Source organism: Colias croceus, chromosome 25, assembly GCF_905220415.1.
Source record: "Colias croceus chromosome 25, ilColCroc2.1".
Taxonomy (NCBI): domain Eukaryota; kingdom Metazoa; phylum Arthropoda; class Insecta; order Lepidoptera; family Pieridae; genus Colias; species Colias croceus.
Window position 1 is genome coordinate 2,938,893 of NC_059561.1, and position 19,637 is coordinate 2,958,529.

The 19,637-nt window shown below is 32.0% G+C and overlaps 2 protein-coding genes across 3 annotated transcripts; both read left to right on the top strand.

Moving 5' to 3' along the window:
• Window positions 1–193: 193 nt before the first annotated feature.
• LOC123703131 lies at window positions 194–16,301 on the top strand. The gene is made up of 2 exons (XM_045651029.1): window positions 194–383; window positions 12,329–16,301. The coding sequence occupies exon 2, from the start codon at window positions 12,334–12,336 to the stop codon at window positions 15,871–15,873; it is 3,540 nt and encodes a 1,179-aa protein (XP_045506985.1). The 5' UTR covers window positions 194–383; window positions 12,329–12,333; the 3' UTR covers window positions 15,874–16,301.
• Window positions 221–6,584, top strand: LOC123703127. 2 transcript variants are annotated; one of them, XM_045651024.1, is made up of 2 exons: window positions 221–237; window positions 2,630–6,584. In XM_045651024.1, exon 2 carries the CDS (start codon window positions 2,635–2,637, stop codon window positions 6,172–6,174), a length of 3,540 nt encoding a protein of 1,179 aa, XP_045506980.1. In that variant the 5' UTR covers window positions 221–237; window positions 2,630–2,634; the 3' UTR covers window positions 6,175–6,584. The 2 variants fall into 2 exon arrangements, with proteins under 2 accessions (XP_045506980.1, XP_045506979.1); XM_045651023.1 differs by lacking the exon at window positions 221–237 and adding an exon at window positions 549–578.
• Window positions 16,302–19,637: the final 3,336 nt, after the last annotated feature.

The following is a 19,637-nucleotide window of genomic DNA, read 5'->3' on the forward strand; positions in this document are numbered from 1 at the left end:
TAAACTCTTAATTTTTATTTATTAATTTGAATAGTAATTTATAGTAGGTATGTAATGAAAAATCAGAAAACTTCATTAAGATTATATTAATATGTTGTTTTAATTCACTTTTGAAAGTTTCGGAAGTTTTATTTTTGTAAAGGGCAACACTTCAACAATCTGTGTCTTTAACACTACAGTTGACAGACGATACTCAACTCTCAAGTCTCAAATGTTTTTTTGGTTATTGGTGGATTGGTATGTGTTTGGTGCTATTGTTATTTTGTGCAATGTGAATCACTAGTCATAAAAATTCTTATAAATCATTATCAGAGTTATCATATTTTTAACTACATTATTATCAGTATTAATCGGCTAGTGAAGGTGGTGTTATTTATATAACAGTAAGTACACAAGTTTTATTGGCATATTGTGCCCGGTTTTTTGATCTAATAATGAATAATTAGTGACTTATTTTTACTTTGTGAGAAAAGGATACGAGATATTTTTTGTATAGTTATATCTCTTTTCGCTGAAGAGAAACATAATTAATTACCTATTGTGAAATACTACACGCCTAAGTTACAAAACGTTTCAAGGTTGGTTATGTTTTTCTTAAAGTTTTTTGCCGGTACCGGCAATAAATGCAGTAATAGCTATAGACTTGCGTGGTTATTATCACAATTTTTTTTTATTTTAGGTACTTTTTATTCTGAATGAAATAAGCGTCAAGGCTTCACATAATTATTTTGGTGTGTTTTTCGTTTTAAACTTCTTATTTATGTCCTTAATCATTTCAATTATAATATAATAATATAATAAAGCCTTTATTTCCGAAAAAAAAAGTTGACATATAAAACATAACATTACTTAAAACTAAAAACAAAATTTCACTATAAAATATCCCTAATTTCGGTATGCCTTACGGCAAAGGCCTCCTCCAACTCTTTCCATTGTGCTCTGTCTGCTGCCACTCTTGTCCAAAACGTTATTATTAAGATAACGAATATATTAAAACTAATAGTAGGTATTCCAATAAGATCTCATTCCGTACAATTCTGGTCTCACATCAAAATTCTATTTTTAAATTCGAATGAGAATTGGGATTCCCAGAACGTTCGTTTTTTGTTTGGGCATTGGATAAACATTTTTTTCCTTATTACTGACTCATTAATTAATATCGCAAGCCTAATTTTTGTAAATACAATTAAATATATTGATTGAATGTTTAGAAAGGAACGTCATTCACGAATCATGATGACGTCACTCTCTATGTAGGTAGGTATCTCTCATGACTCATGGTGCCCGGGCTTCGTGCGAATCACGTTTTTAGCCAAATGGAAATCAATACATTCAAAAATTTTAAAGCTTATCTAGCAGCATTGCTGTCGTCTGTTAAAATTATCAATTTCTGTAAATGGACAATAATTTGTGCACTTTCTAATATCGACCGAAGTAAACGAAACACTACCTAATTTTGATTATAAATCACTTGGTTGAAATGCTTATATAGGAGCTAACATACGTATCAAATCGTTAAAAAAAGTTGGCGAGAAGAGTCGTTCGATGCCATGATTAATTCCTTTCCTAATTCATGCCGAGGCAAGTCTATGATAGGTAGCAAAAATCAAGAAAATCCGATCTGCCGTTCTTGAGTTATTGGTGTCCTAACTGAAACGACATTCTTTTAAAAATTATGATAGCTTACATAATTTTTAAAAGAATGTAACGAAACATAATGCGTTAAATTGTAAACAGTATTTTACGAATCATAATTTATTGATAGATCACAATAGATAAATAGGTAAGGAAAGATAGATTATATTCTAAAGGTTACATTATACCTATTTCGCGAGATTTTCATTCAGTCACTTTTGCAGTGATTCTTTTTTTGTTTGATGCGGAATGGTTCCTAATTTTTAAAAGTTTTATTCGGGTAGGCACAATATTTTTATTTTATGAGCATTTTTGACTGAACTCGATGACTTATTTAAAATAACTAGCAAGTAACTTTGATTCAAATCCCAGTTACCGATTGAGCTGAAATTTTGTATACGTAGGTATGTAAATTGGAAAGCGATTAAAGATTATCATGACATAGAGCTGATTTGATGATGGAATCAGAAGGTGGCCATAGGAACTCAGTAATTAAATGACTCAACTTAATCGAGTTTGGGTTCGTTTGATTCGTGTTGAAAAATCCAATAAAAACTAAAAAGTATTAAATAAAAATAACTAGGTAGGTACGATAAAAAAACCGACTTCAAAAACGGAAAAGTAAAAAATAAAAAAGAGTGGATATTATTAATTACTACATATATTATTATTTAGATGTGCTATTTATTAATTAATAATATCAAATCTTTTTTATTTTTTACTTTTCCGTTTTTGAAGTCGGTTTTTTTAACTTAGTTAATTTTATTTCCAATCAAATATATCTTGGTGGGTGTGGAGGATCTGGAGATCTCGATTTCTGATAGATGCCTAGCTTTTATGTTAAGCCACTTTCGGTTTAATTTATTTGTCCAGGCGGGTGAAGCCGCGTATAGCAGCTAGTATATTAAACTTCCCTTAGTCAAGGTTTGTATTAGACTGATTTGTATTTCTGTTTGTTTGTTTTATATAATAAATAACTTCTCTGTTGTTACAGTAACAATGATTGAGTTAACGGGAGAGAATTTAGGCAAGCGACAGCAGGAACTAAACGCAAAGGTAAAGGAAGCCATACAAAATGAAATACTATTCAAGGACATTAAGAGTGCAGAGGAACAATCCGACATCGACAGATTGTACAAGATTGATGTCGCATCGCAATATAAAAATATAGATTATATTGTAGAGATGTTGAAATGTGGAGACAGCTTGTACGTGTCGAGAGCCCTGAAGTGTGAATGGCTGTATAACGATGAATATGCACATATTATCAACCCTAATTACTTAGAAGATGAGATATTTCCTCACATGTCTCTAAAAATGAAAACAAAAATGATCAAAACTATAGCTGATAAAGTTAGAAATGAAAAAAGGGCAATAGATTTCTATGAATATTACAAAATTCTTAGAATGGATGCTCTAGCCTTCAAATTTCTTTTATCAACACCAGAGTCGTTTAAAATGGATACTATCAAAGATAATTTTGATTACGCTCGAAAACATCCTAAACTTTTAAAATTTTACATTAATAATTCATTCAGTCTTGCTAATGCATACCTTTCAGAACTCGGTTACGAAAGTATAAAAAAGGGCGAGGCTTTCACTCGACTTTCTTATTTATATAATATTGATGAAAATAGATATTTAGATTTATTTGAGAATAATTCCGACCTATGCAGATCTTTTCATTTCAGTAAAAATATGTCTAAGAGTATATTGACTAAACATAAAATAAGAGTTCTCAGGACACCGCTTAAATATATAACGAAAATTTACGAAAACGTGTTATGTCGACACAGTACGGCTGATGATGTGAAAATATATATCACCGCCCTCTTTCCAACGAATGTGCAATCTTTTTGGCTGCATAATTTTTACCAAAACAACAAGGAACTTTTCGACCATATACCTAAAACAGAAGTATTTAACTTTTGCAAAAACACATTTATATCTAAGTTTGGAAATGAACCATTTGAAATGAATGTAGACTTCTATTACCAGAAATATCATCAAATGCTTACAATTGAGGAAAGAGAAGAATGGGCTTTGAAACACATAGAAAGAGGTGAAGAGTTATTGGGAAAGAATAATGATTTTATTTGGTATAGGTTCGTAAATTTCGAAAAAGCCATAGAAGCTATAAAGCAGTATATACTCGTTACTACAGATGAAACTGCAAGAAATAAAATGTCAAGGATTTTGATAGATTCGTGTAGAAATGAGAAAGATTTAGAAAATCTACTTAATTACTACTATGAGAGATACATCAAAGAAATTGGCCATCACAAAGAAAGGTTTATCGATAAAGTAATCGGCAAATACAATGTTTTTGAATTTGATGCCGCCTGTTGGGAAGCATTCAATAAAATATTGTACAGCATGGAAGTGTACACCCCTGGATTTTATGGAAAGAATTCATATAGAATGCTTTGCATCGTATACAATATATTACACGGCATAGATATGCATGAAGCATTAATGTTTTATATAGATACTGATTTAGATTGTAACGAAATCAGTAAATTTTATAAGCATTTAAAAAAAGAGCAACTTGATAGTGTGTATGAATACTTATTTGACTATTTTATCAAGAAATTTCATAAAAACTCTTCGTCCACACCAGCAAGAATAGAAACTGTACACAAATTAATAAAAATTTTCTTGTTTTTTGAAAAAGATAAAGATTGTTTGCCCTCGTCGGTAGCGTCATTTATAAAAATGAATATTAAGGAATTTGAATGTTACGGATTATGGAATCCGAAGAAAGAGGAAAAATTAAAGGACGCCACTCTGCTGCGGTTATTAAAAAAAGATAACAAATTGGTGATAAGCAAATTTTCCGAAATACAAGAGCGAATGATGCAGTGTAACTTTAGACTAACGCATTTGTTGAGGAAACTACGAGTATACTATTACAATAACATTGCAAAAGACTTTGTTAATTTCTTCACCAAATGCATAGAGGATCTGTCCACTAGCAAGTATCCCATGGCGATGTATGTTGTGAGGACTTCGGTCTACGGTATCTTCCAATTGGCAGACGAATCCACCAAATCTGAATTTTTGACGAAGTATGTACCGGAGGAAGGAAAAATTAGTTACTCTGAGATTAATAAAAAGATTTTAACAATTCAAGAACAAATATGCCGTTTTGCATGCTATTCCCGTCCACCGGTTCCGCTCGAAAGTATTACACAGTACATTAAAGGGGATTATATTCATTACTGTTTGCCTATGATAAATATGTACATGGTAAAATTGCCATTTGCTGTGTCAATGAAATTAACAGAATTTCTATTAAATAGTCCGGTTTCAATACAGAAGCATGGAATTCGTTTAGCGTTCCAAGTGTACAGCACGGACAACTTGAAATCATTGATATCCCGAATTTGGCAGAACACCAAGAATGTGTCGCTAAGAAAAGTGATTTATTGTGCTCTTGTAAAAAAAATTGCAAAATCCCACGTGTCTGTCCAATATGAGTTTATCGATTCTTTGTACTTCCTCACATCGAGCCTGAACGAGGATGACCAGACCGAATTGTACGACTGCATGCTCAGTGACAAAGTACCTGAGACGTTTAAAACCGATCTATACAAAAATGCTTATATATGTACACGAGACTTTTCCGATAAAAAAATTAAAAACTTAGAACTAAAAGCGAATATAGTGCATAAAATGAGAATATACAGGCCGGACAGGGGCTATTGCAGATTTGAACTCATCGATGATTTTGTTCATTATATGCTACACGAAGATGGAATACAACAAACGCACAAATACGAATTAACTAAAGTACATGATCAATTTTGGCAGTTCACATTTGAATATATAGTGACCTGCAATAATATAATTGAACTGGAGGATTCACTTGCATTTTTACAAACATTTTTAGAGCTGTTGTTCAAACGTTGGAATGTAGTTGTAGATGATAAATTTGTCGTGATTGAATTATTTTATGAGTTTATAAAACAAATAAAAGAAAACTCGTATCGACAAGAGAATCATGACTACATTTTCAAAATATTAAAAAAGATTCTCCGGATGGTTCAAGATTATTACCCAAGTCATGTGATGAATCGAATCATCTTGGACTTGACACTCTTAAAAATGATGATAAAAATAAAGATTGAAAATCCTTGGGACAGTGAACATGTAGCTAAGCTTGCATATGAATCATTGGTGATGTTTATAAAAGATTTAAGATCAAATAATCAACTATTTCCGGGATTTTTGGATGAGACTTGCAGTATTATCACAAATAATTTGGTAACTTTGGCAAGCATGATGAATATAAATTACTATATTCTGATAGCGTATCTTTGTAACGAAATTGTGGCAGGTACAGATATGGACCTTCTAAGATTTTCTATAACTATGTTACCCCTTGATATTCCGGATTCAAATGATCAAAAAGAATTGTTTAGAGAACTAAGTGGAAAATATGTACAAAAATTGAAACACATAAATAATTTTGAAATACAGTGCTTATATTATAATAAGTTCATATTAAAGGATTTTAAAAAGAGATATGAATGTTGAAAAAATAAAAATTTGTAAGTAAGGCATTTATAAGCATTTGACTATTACAAAATAATGAAATTATATTTGCACCAAAAATTCGGGTACGAAGTATGATTAAAATTTAATAACCGATGCTTTTAAGCTTCTTTTAAGGATTGTTAATAAATGTTACATTTAGCATGAGTAAGAATTCTATTTAAAAGTTAATATGTTTTTCTTCTTTTTCCTCTAAAGCTATCGCAATCTATTACTTAGTTACATTAAAAATAAAAAATAATTTGTTAATCATCAGCCTGGAGGAAACAAAAACCAGTAATAAATATCTGAAGAATGATTGCATATATTTTGTAATTTTAATTATTAATTATAAGCATAGCTTATTAATTATAAGTACAGACTTTATTTAAGTTTAAAAGCAATTATTTGTTGTTATTGTAATTATTTTTATACGAAATATTGATAAATATTGCATTTTTAGTATTATAAATAAAATATGTTTGTAAATTATCCGGTTGGTTTTATTTTCTATTCTAATTCAATTCCAATATAAGGAATCAATAGAAATATTAGGTACAAATAGGAACAACTTTTCCTATCGATGTTTAGTTCGGTATATTTTATTTATTAAATTAAAAATAACGCCACTTATTTGATTTTTAATACCTATATGTATTTTTTAAAGTGTTAGTGTGTTCGTCAAGGATTTGAGTATGTTCGTAATATCTTTTGTGATTTACTTTCGGTTATTTCTATTGTTTAGTGGCTTCGCCCGCGTAATTAGAGACAAAACCCGCCGACTTCCCGTCCCCGTGGGATTTCCGGAATAAGACCTATCCTATGTCCCTCCTCAGGTCTCAAGCTATCTTTGTACCGAGTTTGAAGTAAATTCATGCAGAGCATTAAACCGACTCTATGGGGCAACACTTCAACATGATCACTGCTGGTGACATTTGACCAAGACATTTGACAGACGACAGCTGTTTACTCTGTTTTGATTTTTGAAGTGAAACTCGCGCGTTGAGGATAAAATTTTGAACGATTTTGGTATCTTTGAATCTTACCAAAGAATTTTTGCTCTGAGTTCTGACACGTTTGCTCGGCACCCACGACCTTTTTTGTACAATGTGAATCATTAGTAGTTAGATAATAAAATAACATTGATCATACATCAGAGTTATCATACTTTTACATTATTATCAGTAGGTACCTATTAATCAGTCAGCGGAGGTGGTGTTATATAAATAACAGTAAGTACACAAATTTTATGGGCATATTGTGCCCAGTTTTTTGATGTAATTAGTGACTGTCATAAAATCTAGGTACTTTGTGAGAATAGGATGCGAAATATTTTTGCATAGTTTCATTTCTTTTCGCTGAAAAGGAACAGAATTAATTATTGTGGAATGCGCCTTTACAAAAAGTTTCAAGGTTGGTTATGTTTTTCTTATAGTTTTCTGTTGGTAGTTTGTTGGTAGTTGGTAGTACTTATAGTTTGGCCGAGTATAAAGATACTTACCTACGTGTTTATTATAAACTAGCTTTCCGTCTGCGGCTTCGCCCGCGTTTTCAAAGAAAAACCCGCATAGTTCCCGTTCCCGTGGGATTTCCTGGATAAAACCTAGCCTATATTACTATTTACTCGTGGATAATGTAGCTTTCGAATGGTGAAAGAATTAAACAAAGTTTTCCTCTTTATAATATTAGCGTAGATAATGTAACTACCTACCTATTATTTTAGAGTTTTAGACAATCATAGTTACTATAACTTTATTATGAACTAGCGTCCCGGCTGCCCATTATTAGGTATGTTCTTGTGTATATTTATCGTAACAAACTTCTTATTTATTTACTTATCAATTTAATTTATAAGTTAATTAGTTAACTAAGAAAAAAATAACGAATATATTCAAATTGATAATACCTACCTACCTACGTATTCCAACATGATCACATGCCGCAAATACCTCTTAGCAAAATTTTACTTGCACTGTGTTGAACTCAACACTCACAACATATTGATTGAATTTTTAGTTAATGACGTCATTCATGAATCATGATGCTAAATTTTCATCGTGCCCCGTGCGTCGGCCGTTGTGCGGAGGTGCGGATCACGTTTTAAGCCAAATGGAAATCAATACATTCGATAATTTTAAAGCTTATCTAGCATGTTGCTCATGATATCTCTAAGCATTGTTGTCGTCTGCACTAATCAATTTCTGTAAATTGGCAATAATTTTTGCACTACCTAAGTACCTACTTACGGCACCTTTTTCTAATATCGACGGAACTAAACGAAAGACAACCTAATTTTAATTGTAATTCACATAATTAGGTTACTTATAGGTAACTAACATATTATCAAATCGTTAAAAAAAGTTGATGACAAGGAATGTAAAAATGTACCTAAGTAAGTAATTGAAATTGTACACAGTGATATTATGACATACCTATTGTAAAAATATCTTTGATGCTCGCCTCGTTTCCGCCTAGTACATAATATTATCTCTATGTTTCCGCCGCGTATTATTAAGTAAGTACCTATCTCGTAGGTACCAATTCAATTTTTTAACGATCATTATCCTAATTCATGCCGACGCAAATCCATGATAGCAAATATAAATCAAATCCGATCTGCCGTTTACATCATTCTACGAATACACAATAAAACTCATTATTCTAATAAACTACGCATGAAGAAAATACATATTTTAACCACTCCATATACCTACATATCGTCTTCGGAGGCTCGGGGAATGTGACAGTTGCCGAACAGTGACGAATTTTTCTATGCGCATTATCAGTTTGGGAGTACTGTAAGGATGGTTTGAGACGTCATTTACGTTAAGGGGCTGACAAGACCCAATTTAACAGTGATTGCGTTCTCGTTTACTCCCATACAATTGGCCAGTGTGCGCAAACGAGAGCGCAATATCCAGGGCCAGGTCGTAGAAGAAAATAATAAGAAAATATGTTATTTAAGGAAATGTGTGGGTCAAATACGAAATATGACTCGTTAGAGGTTCAGGTATGAATATGTTGACTTCGTGTTTTAAATTGCAGACCCGTACGTCAAAAAAATACAGACATCTAGACACGCGGCAGCGTGTCAAGCCGAGTTCAAGCGAAGAGAACTGGCGAGCAGCAGCCGTGTGTATATTTACACGAACCATTTCAAGCCACTTTTCACCCCCTTATAACTCGAAAACTATTTAAGTTAAATAAACCAAATTTGGTACATATCAAGAGGACCTCAAGATAAACAAGAACCTTAAATTTCATAAATACAGATTAAACAGTTGCGTAGATATTAATATCCAAAAATCGCAATTTTTAAGACTGACTGACTTATAGACATATACAAAACCTAACCCACTTCCAGATGACCTAGAAAGTTCAAATTTTGTAATCAACTAGGTAATAGTGAGTGTACAAAGGAAAAAATCAGAAAATACTGAATTTATTTGTATTTAATTTTTTTTTCAATGACATTCATTTTGTTTGTATGGAAAAATGGACAAGTTTAAAAAAATAGAAAATAGTATATTCACCTTACTTGTCTTAAAAAATAGATCAAAACTAATCAGTGGCCGAAAAATTTTTTGAAATCCATCAATAAATGACTGAGATATAGATTATTGAAGTTTACATATTTTAGGACGAAACATCTGTAGATTCGAAGCGCCTCTGACATCACACTCACTCGCGCTAGTATCGCTAGGGCGGATTACTTCGATTGCATGATTTCTTTATTTCAAAACTGTTATTAAACGTAAAATAAAAGAAAATTGTAATAAAAATATTGCTCATACAGTTAAAAATAATATATAATTTTACATATTCACATTTATTTATTCTTTATTTATGAGTGTTTAGTTTAGTTTTAATTTCAGTGTAAATAAATAAATAAAATCTTTATTTTGCTTTAAACATGGTATTCAATGATAAAGCACAAACATGTTCAGCCAATACAAGCATGCAAAAATAATTACCATAAATGGTGTAATGGAAGAAGGCTTCGTCATAGGTCGAAATGATTTAATTTGCGTAATATCAATATGAGTGAAACATCTTTAGGCGCGTTTAGAGTAAAATTTCAAGATCGCGTCATGGCAATATCGTAACGTCATGGAGTAAGGCGACGATTCTTCTACAACGATCTTTGCATCTTGGTAATAGTGTGTGTACAAATTCACGCTGGATGTTTAGAAAATCATGTAATCTTTTAAACAGAAAACGAGTTTAAAAAATTGCAGATAATGACGGGGCAATGTGTGCTGACATTCATAACATATAAGAAAATATAGAAAATAATACTAAACAAACCATACAGAGAAACCGCAACAAAAAATAAAAAAAGTCGTATATAAAAAGTATTATATTCATAAAGTAAATCAAATTTGCAGAGTAATTTTCTGTACAAAAAGTAATGATATCCCACCAAAAACATAAATGTAAAATTTGGAGCCGAGTTCAATCGTTGACTTAATTTGCCAAAAAAAGAAATGAGATCTAAATGTGTGCCAAGTTCTGCAGACAGTCCAGAAATTTATTTACAAAGATGTATTAAGTTCTTAGGTTGACTGAAAACTCAATTGTTTTATTTTCCCTTAGAGAACAATGCTTATTCCAAAATATAACTTTTTTAATTTGAATAATATAATTATTTTCAAAAAGCAAACAACTAATGACATATTGAACCCCATAATTTGATGAGGCTAGTTTTTAGAACCACACAAAATATAAACAGTATGTAAAACTAGCCTCATCAAATTATGGGGTTCAATAGGTCATTAGTTGTTTGCTTTGTGAAAATAATTATATTATTCAAATTAAAAAAGTTATATTTTGGAATAAACATTGTTCTCTAAGGGAAAATAAAACAATTGAGTTTTCAGTCAACCTAAGAACTTAATACATCTTTGTAAATAAATTTCTGGACTGTCTGCAGAACTTGGCACACATTTAGATCTCATTTCTTTTTTTGGCAAATTAAGTCAACGATTGAACTCGGCTCCAAATTTTACATTTATGTTTTTGGTGGGATAGAATTGTTTAATGATGATTTTAAGACCAATCTTTTCTATCGAGCCGATTTCGTCAAATTATGTATCGAGTCCGTCTACGGTCTTCGAAATATGATGGATATTAACATATAAATTTTTTTTTGATGGGCTAAAATAAATATCTGTTCTTAAAAAACTGCTCAAATAACTTCAATTTTAACAAAATTGGGTCTTGTCAGCATCTTAAATAATAAATTCAAAACCGGTCGTAGGGATTAGTAATGTACTGATAGTCAGGAGTTATCAAAATTTCGTTTATTTTGATTAACAACTTATATTATAATGTAAAACAATCTGATACGGCTATTGTTATTGCCAGTAATACTTAAATACTATCTATAAAAGGTATACTATCTTTTCTGGAAATTAACACGAGTAGAGTACGAGCAGCAGCAGCTTTTGTAATTATACACAGCATAATAAAAAAGAAAAAACAGAAACGAAAAGTGCGTTGGTGGATTAAGAGCTGTACCGAAAAAGAATGCAGTATGGAGAGACAATTATAAGAGATATGCAGTTCGAAGTGATAGAAGACACAATAAAAAACTTCATAAGAATGTCTACAGAAGATTTTGATTACTTGCATAACTTGATAGAGCCAAAGGTGAAAAAAATGGATAACCAGTTTCGCGAAGCTATGCCAGTGACTGAAAGGCTGGAGACTCGTATACAAGCTTGCAATACCTGTTCAGAGTTTCAAAGCAGTCTATATCTAGGATAGTCCCAGAATTATTATTCGGAGCGCAACAAACACAAAAAAATACCGACGAACCGTCTCCATTGGCGCGCGCGCCACGTTTGATGCGTGGTAAAAAACCGACACCCGACGGAACGGACCGCTCCGCGTTCGGCCGCTCCAACGAACACCTTGGCGTGCGTTCCAAACTGATATCCTCGCGCGGCTGGAGCGCGCGCCGATGTTCGATCTCTCGAAGCGCGAAGTCGATACCCAGCTTTAGCAGCGATTAAACTTTCCTTGATGTGCCTTGGTCAAGAATTACGCAAGAGCAGCAAGACTGTTTGTATCCGTCACAAACATGCATCTGAACTGCATTATTTATAAATTATAATGTTGAAATAAAAAATAAATAATTTATCTTTTGTTACAGTTACAATGATCGAGTTAACGGGAGAGAGTTTAGGCAAGCGACAGCAAGAACTAAACGCAAAGGTAAAGAAAGCCATACAAAATGAAATACTATTCAAGGACATTAAGAGTGCAGAGGAACAATCCGACATCGACAGATTGTACAAGATTGATGTCGCATCGCAATATAAAAATATAGATTATATTGTAGAGGTGTTGAAATGTGGAGACAGCTTGTACGTGTCGAGAGCCCTGAAGTGTGAATGGCTGTATAACGATGAATATGCACATATTATCAACCCTAATTACTTAGAAGATGAGATATTCCCTCACATGTCTCTAAAAATGAAAACAAAAATGATCAAAACTATAGCTGATAAAGTTAGAAATGAAAAAAGGGCAATAGATTTCTATGAATATTACAAAATTCTTAGAATGGATGCTCTAGCCTTCAAATTTCTTTTATCAACAACAGAGTCGTTTAAAATGGATACTATCAAAGATAATTTTGATTACGCTCGAAAACATCCTAAACTTTTAAAATTTTACATTAATAATTCATTCAGTCTTGCTAATGCATACCTTTCAGAACTCGGTTACGGTAATATAAAAAAGGGCGAGGCTTTCACTCGACTTTCTTATTTATATAATATTGATGAAAATAAATATTTAGATTTATTTGAGAATTATTCCAACCTATGCACATCTTTTTTTTTCAGTAAAAATATGTCTAAGAGTATATTGACTAAACATAAAATAAGAGTTCTCAGGATACCGATTACATATATAACGAAAATGTACAATGGCGTGTTATATCGACACAGTACGGCTGATGATGTGAAACAATATATCAGCGTTCTCTTTCCAACGGAAGTGGAATATTTTTGGTCGTGTAATTTTTATCAAAACTACAAGGAACTTTTCGACCATATACCTAAAACAGAAGTATTTAACTTTTGCAAAAACACCTTTATATCTAAGTATGGAAATGAACCATTTGAAATGAATATAAACTTCTATTACCAGAAATATCATCAAATGCTTACAATTGAGGAAAGAGAAGAATGGGCTTTGAAACACATAGAAAGAGGTGAAGAGTTGTTGGGAAAGAATAATGATTTTATTTGGTATAGGTTCGTAAATTTCGAAAAAGCCATAGAAGCTATAAAGCAGTATATACTTGTAACTACAGATGAAACTGCAAGAAATAAAATGTCAAGGATATTGATAGATTCGTGTAGAAATGAGAAAGATTTAGAAAATCTACTAAATTACTACTATCAGAGATACATCAAGGAAATTGGTCATCACAAAGAAAGGTTTATCGATAAAGTGATGGACAAATACAATATTTTTGAATTTGATGCCGCCTGTTGGGAAGCATTCAATAAAATATTGTACAGCAAGGAAGTGTACACCCCTGGATTTCATGGAAAGAATTCATATAGAATGCTTTGCATCATATACAATATATTGCACGGCATAGATATGCCTGAAGCATTAATGTTTTATATAGATACTGATTTCGATTTTTACGAAATGAGAAATTTTTATAAGCATTTAAAAAAAGAGCAACTTGATAGTGTGTGTAAATACTTATTTAACTGTTTTATCAAGAAATTTCATAAAACCTCTTCGACCTCACCAGCAAGAATAGAAACTGTTCACAAATTAATAATAATTTACTTGTTTCTTGAAAAAGATAAAGATTATTTGCCCTCGTCGGTAGAGTCATTTATAAAAATGAATATTGAGGAATTTGGATGGTACGGATTATGGAATCCGAAGAAAGAGGAAAAATTAAAGGATGCCACTCTGCTGCGGTTATTAAAAAAAGATAACAAATTGGTGATAAGCAAATTTTCCGAAATACAAGAGCGAATGATGCAGTGTAACTTTAGACTAACGCATTTGTTGAGGAAACTACGAGTATACTTTTACAATGACATTGCAAAAGACTTTGTTAATTTCTTCACCAAATGCATAGAGGATCTGTCCACTAGCAAGTATCCCATGGCGATGTATGTTGTGAGGACTGCGGTCTACGGTATCTTCCAATTGACAGATGAAGCCACCAAATCGGAATTTTTGAAGAAGTATGTACCGGAGGAAGGAAAAATTAGTCACTCTGAGATTAATAAGAAGATTTTAACAATTCAAGAACAAATATGCCGTTTTGCATGCTATTCCCGTCCACCGGTTCCGCTCGAAAGTATTACACAGTACATTAAAGGGGATTATATTCATTACTGTTTGCCTATGATAAATATGTACATGGTAAAATTGCCATTGTCTGTGTCAATTAAATTAACAGAATTTCTATTAAATAGCCCGGTTTCAATACAGAAGCATGGAATTCGTTTAGCGTTCCAAGTGTACAGCACGGACAACTTGAAATCATTGATATCCCAAATTTGGCAGAACACCAAGAATGTGTCGCTAAGAAAAGTGATTTATTGTGCTCTTGTAAAAAAAATTGGAAAATCCCACGTATCTGTCCAATATGAGTTTATCGATTCTTTGTACTTCCTCACATCGAGCCTGAACGAGGACGACCAGACCGAATTGTACGATTGCATGCTCAGTGACAAAGTACCTGAGACGTTTAAAACCGATCTATACAAAAATGCTTACATATGTACACGAGACTTTTCCGATAAAAAAATTAAAAACTTAGAACTGAAAGCGAATATAGTGCACAAAATGAGAAATTTCAGGCCGGACAGGGGCTTTTGCAGATTTGAAATCATCGATGATTTCGTTCATTATATGCTACACGAAGATGGAATACAACAAACGCACAAATACGAATTAACTAAAGTACATGATCAATTTTGGCAGTTCACATTTGAATATATAGTGACCTGCAATAATCTAATTGAGCTGGAGGATTCTCTTGCATTTTTACAAACATTTTTAGAGCTGTTGTTCAAACGTTGGAATGTAGTTGTAGATGATAAATATGTCGTGATTGAATTATTTTATGAGTTTATAAAACAAATCAAAGAAATCTCGTATCGACAAGAGAATGAAGATTGCATTATCCAAATATTCGAAAAGATTCTCCGGATGGTTCAAGAGTATTACCCAAGTCATGTGATGTATCGAATCATCTTGGACTTGACACTCTTAAAAATGATGATAAAAATAAAGATTGAAAATCCTTGGGACAGTGAATATGTAGCTAAGCTTGCATATGAATCATTGGTGATGTTTATAAAAGTTTTAAGATCAAATAATCAACTATTTCCGGGTTTTATGGATGAGACTTGCAGTATTATCACAAATAATTTAGTAACTTTGGCAAGCATAAAGAAAATAAATTACGACATTCTGATAGCGTATCTTTGTAACGAAATTGTGGCAGGCACAGATATAGACCTTCTAAGATTTTCTATAACTATGTTACCCCTTGATGTTACGGATTCAGATTATCAACAAGAATTGTTCAGAGTACTAAGTGGAACATATGCACAAAAATTGAAACACATAAATAATTTTGAAATACAGAGCTTATATTATAATAAGTTCATATTACAGGATTTTAAAAAGAGATATGAATGTTGAAAACGTATATTACGCTATAAGTAAAATATTTGTAAGTAAGGCATTTATAAGCATTTCATACAAAATAATGAAATTATATTTGCACCAAAAATTCGGGTACGAATTACTTACGATCAAAATTTAATCACCGATACTTATAAGGATTGTTAATAATTGTTATATTTAGCACGAAGAAGAATTATATTTTAAATTCTTACTTTTGTTTTCGATCTTTTCTCAACTAAAAACCTACGTATAGATAATATAACATTTGTCAATTTAACATGAAGTTGAGGATGTTAATTTCATGGACACATGATCCACTGCGGATTTAATTAGTCTTCATACATTGTATCTAAAGTATATTTTTTACTCTATCTATCGCATATGATGCTCCTCGGGAATAAATAGTTGATATTTGATTTTGAATATTATTTTAATGAAGACAATGTTGATAATACAGGGTGTCTCAAAAGAAAGTTTATATTTTGTGGATGAATAAAAAAAAAGTAAGCGGTGTAGGTATTGAAAAAATGTTTATTAATTATTAAAGCGCATTATATGGGAATTTATTTCTTAAAAATAATATCTTCCAAATGCAGTCCATTGCGTTCACGGCACTCATTTAATCGAACAGTAAAATTACAGTATTTATGACAGCTCAGCAGGTAGACACAGTGATGGCTGCCATTTCGTGCCGGATATTTTCTTTTAAATGCTCTAGAGAAGTTGGTTTGTTGGCATACACTTTAAATTTAAGATACCCCCACAAGAAATTAACAAGAATAGAAATTAGCGAGGAATTATTGGCCCTTACTTTTTCGAAGACGAAAGGGGGCGTGCAGTTACAGTAAATTCAGAGCGATGGTAGACGAGATTTTAGTGCCTGCACTGCAAAACTTTCTTGGCTATAACCAGAGAACATGGTTGCAGCAAGACGGAGCTACATCACACACATCCAATATGTGTGTCGAATTCATGAAATTTTTTCGGGAAAATTGATCTCTATAGGTGATAATAATTGGCCTCCACGCAGCCCTGATTTAACTCCCATGGACTTTTTCTTGTGGGGAGTATCTTAAATCTAAAGTGTATGCCAAAAAAACAACTTCTCTAGTGCATTTAAAAGAAAATATCCGACACGAAATGGCAGCCATCACTGTGTCTACCTGCCGACACAATATACAGATACATACAGTAAGGAAACTTCATACAAAATGTTCGAAATGGCTCCCCCCCATCAAGCGTGTTTACGAGGGTATTGAGGGGGATCGATAGTAGCGGGTGACACATCCACAGATTTTGAATATGGAAAAAAGTTTAAAGTGATGTCAATTCACATTAAATAAATATCGATTGTTTCAGTTTGTAGCCCTTTCAATAAATATATTTGTAAATACCGTATCTGACTACAAGTTAAAAAGAGACTATTTTTTAATTTCTATAGATATGGCAGTATGAGTTTTAAATTATGTTGACATATTTTCTATCAAAATGATAGCTACAAATAGTATATTAGGAGTCCAGTCTGTTTAAAGATCACATCTATTTTTTACGCAATCTAGAAGAGCACGACAATCTAAAAAAATGGAAACCTTAAAAAAATCTTGTTTAAATTTATGTGCATAAGTAATTACGTAAATATTAGGGAAGAAAAAGATAGATATTATAATTATTGTATTTTTATCGATACGTGACTTTACCTCTTTGTCAAGCACTAAACCTGTCAAACTATTTTCTTTTTCATCCTAAAACAAAAAGGTGGAGGTTGTATGCTCGTATAATAATAATTTTAATTTATTTTTGCGTATTTTGTGTTTTTAAATTTAATTTAATTTATCGTTTTAAAAATAATTTAGTAGGTATACCTACATACAAGTATTGTAAATTCTGGTTTAAAATAATTATTGAATATGTATAATACAAATATCAAGCATTATAAATCATTTAGGTACATTAAATAGCCTTCGGCGTCCATAACAAAACAAGATTTCGAAATATAGCACTGATAAAAACGTATTTACTTTTACAAGCTGTATTAATTCGGATTGTTTCTTCTTGTAAATTCATATTTAGGCTAAGTACACCATTTTTGTATTTTAACGGGTTTTAATTGAATTATCACTAACTAATGAAAAAAAGCAAACAGAAATATACAGGCCGAATTGATAACCTCCTCCTTTATTTTTGAAGTCGGTTAAATACCAAAAAGTAACAGCCCTATAGCTATACGTCATAATTTCATCGCAGGGGCTTAGTTTCCTAACTGTATGTACGTCAAATGTACGTAGTATATATCTGTCAACTGTGCTGCCGAGCTGTCATAAATAATTTTAGTGTTCGATTAAATGAGTGCCGTGAACGCAATGGACTGCATTTGGACGATATTATTTTTAAGAAATAAATTCCCATATTATGCACTTTAATAATTAATAAACAATTTTTCAATACACCGCTTACTTTTTTTTTTATTCATCCACAAAATATAAACTTTCTTTTGAGACACCCTGTAGTATCACAATGAATAGGTAATGCTCTGCGCTGCGCTCCCCCATATCAGCGTCGACGTCGACCCTAAGTGTTATCTAACTTGAGCGCCAAATGTTTGTGCCGTAGCCATATCGTAGATTCGCCCACATCATGAAATTCTCGATAATTTTATGAAATGGGCACATTTCATGATGTGGGTAATTTGACCAGATTATTAAATCGTTGATGTTTCACGATTTCATATAGCTATAAAATTAAAATCAGAATATTATAAGAATTCGTTTATTGTCATTTAAGTTAGTCTGCTGATACAAATAAAATTAATCTAATTATTGTTTTATAAATTATACAAACTCTAGTAACGTAATGAAAAAAAAAACTTCTAGCAACAGAAATAGTTATTTGAAACATTATTTTTACCTATTCGTTATCAAAAATGTCAAGGTACGCATCTATTTTTATCTACACTAATATTATAAAGAGGAAAATTTTGTTTGTTTGTTTTTTTTCATTGTAATGAATAGGCTCATAAACTACTGGACCGATTTTAAAAATTCTTTCACCATTCGAAAGCCACATTATCCACGAGTAATATAGACTATATATTATCACGCTAAGACGAACAGGAGCGGAGCCACGCGGGTGAAACCGCGCGGCACAGCTAGTATTATATAAATTTATATCTATTTTTAGAAAACAATCAAATTATATAATGATACTAGCGGTCCGCCCCGGCTTCGCCCGTGGTACATATTAACGTTTTCTCTACATAAGAACCATCCTCGTACTTCAAGGAATATAATAAAAAAAGAATTATCGAAATCGGTTCAGCCGTTCTCGAGTTATGGAATTACAACGAAAAGTGGCATTGATTTTTATATATTAGATAGTACGATTTATAAATATAGTTATAGGATTTTCAATGCATATATTCTTAAATATAAGATATCCTGTCTCCATACTACTCGAGAACCTATTCGTCGTAAATTATTTTGTTACCCGACTACGGCAAAGCAAAAGGAGGGTTATGATTTTGACAGGCTATGTATGTATGTATGTATGTATGTATGTATGTTCATCTGTTCCCTCGTAACGTCTAAACTACTTATCAGAATTTGACAAATGACATATCATTAGAAGCGTCTTAATGGTCCGCTGGTTATAGGCTATATGGGGTTTCACAAAATCTAATGTGGCGTCCTCTATCGGACAAAACATACAAAGTAAAAAATAAAGTTAAGATAAATATCCCGTGTTTAGTATCATTTGAAAGCGCTTTCCTTGTACATTTTGAA

Bases quoted from the DNA above. Each gene is read 5' to 3' on its own strand.
- LOC123703127 (XM_045651024.1), top strand. From the start codon at position 2,635: ATGATTGAGTTAACGGGAGAGAATTTAGGCAAGCGACAGCAGGAACTA.
- LOC123703131 (XM_045651029.1), top strand. From the start codon at position 12,334: ATGATCGAGTTAACGGGAGAGAGTTTAGGCAAGCGACAGCAAGAACTA.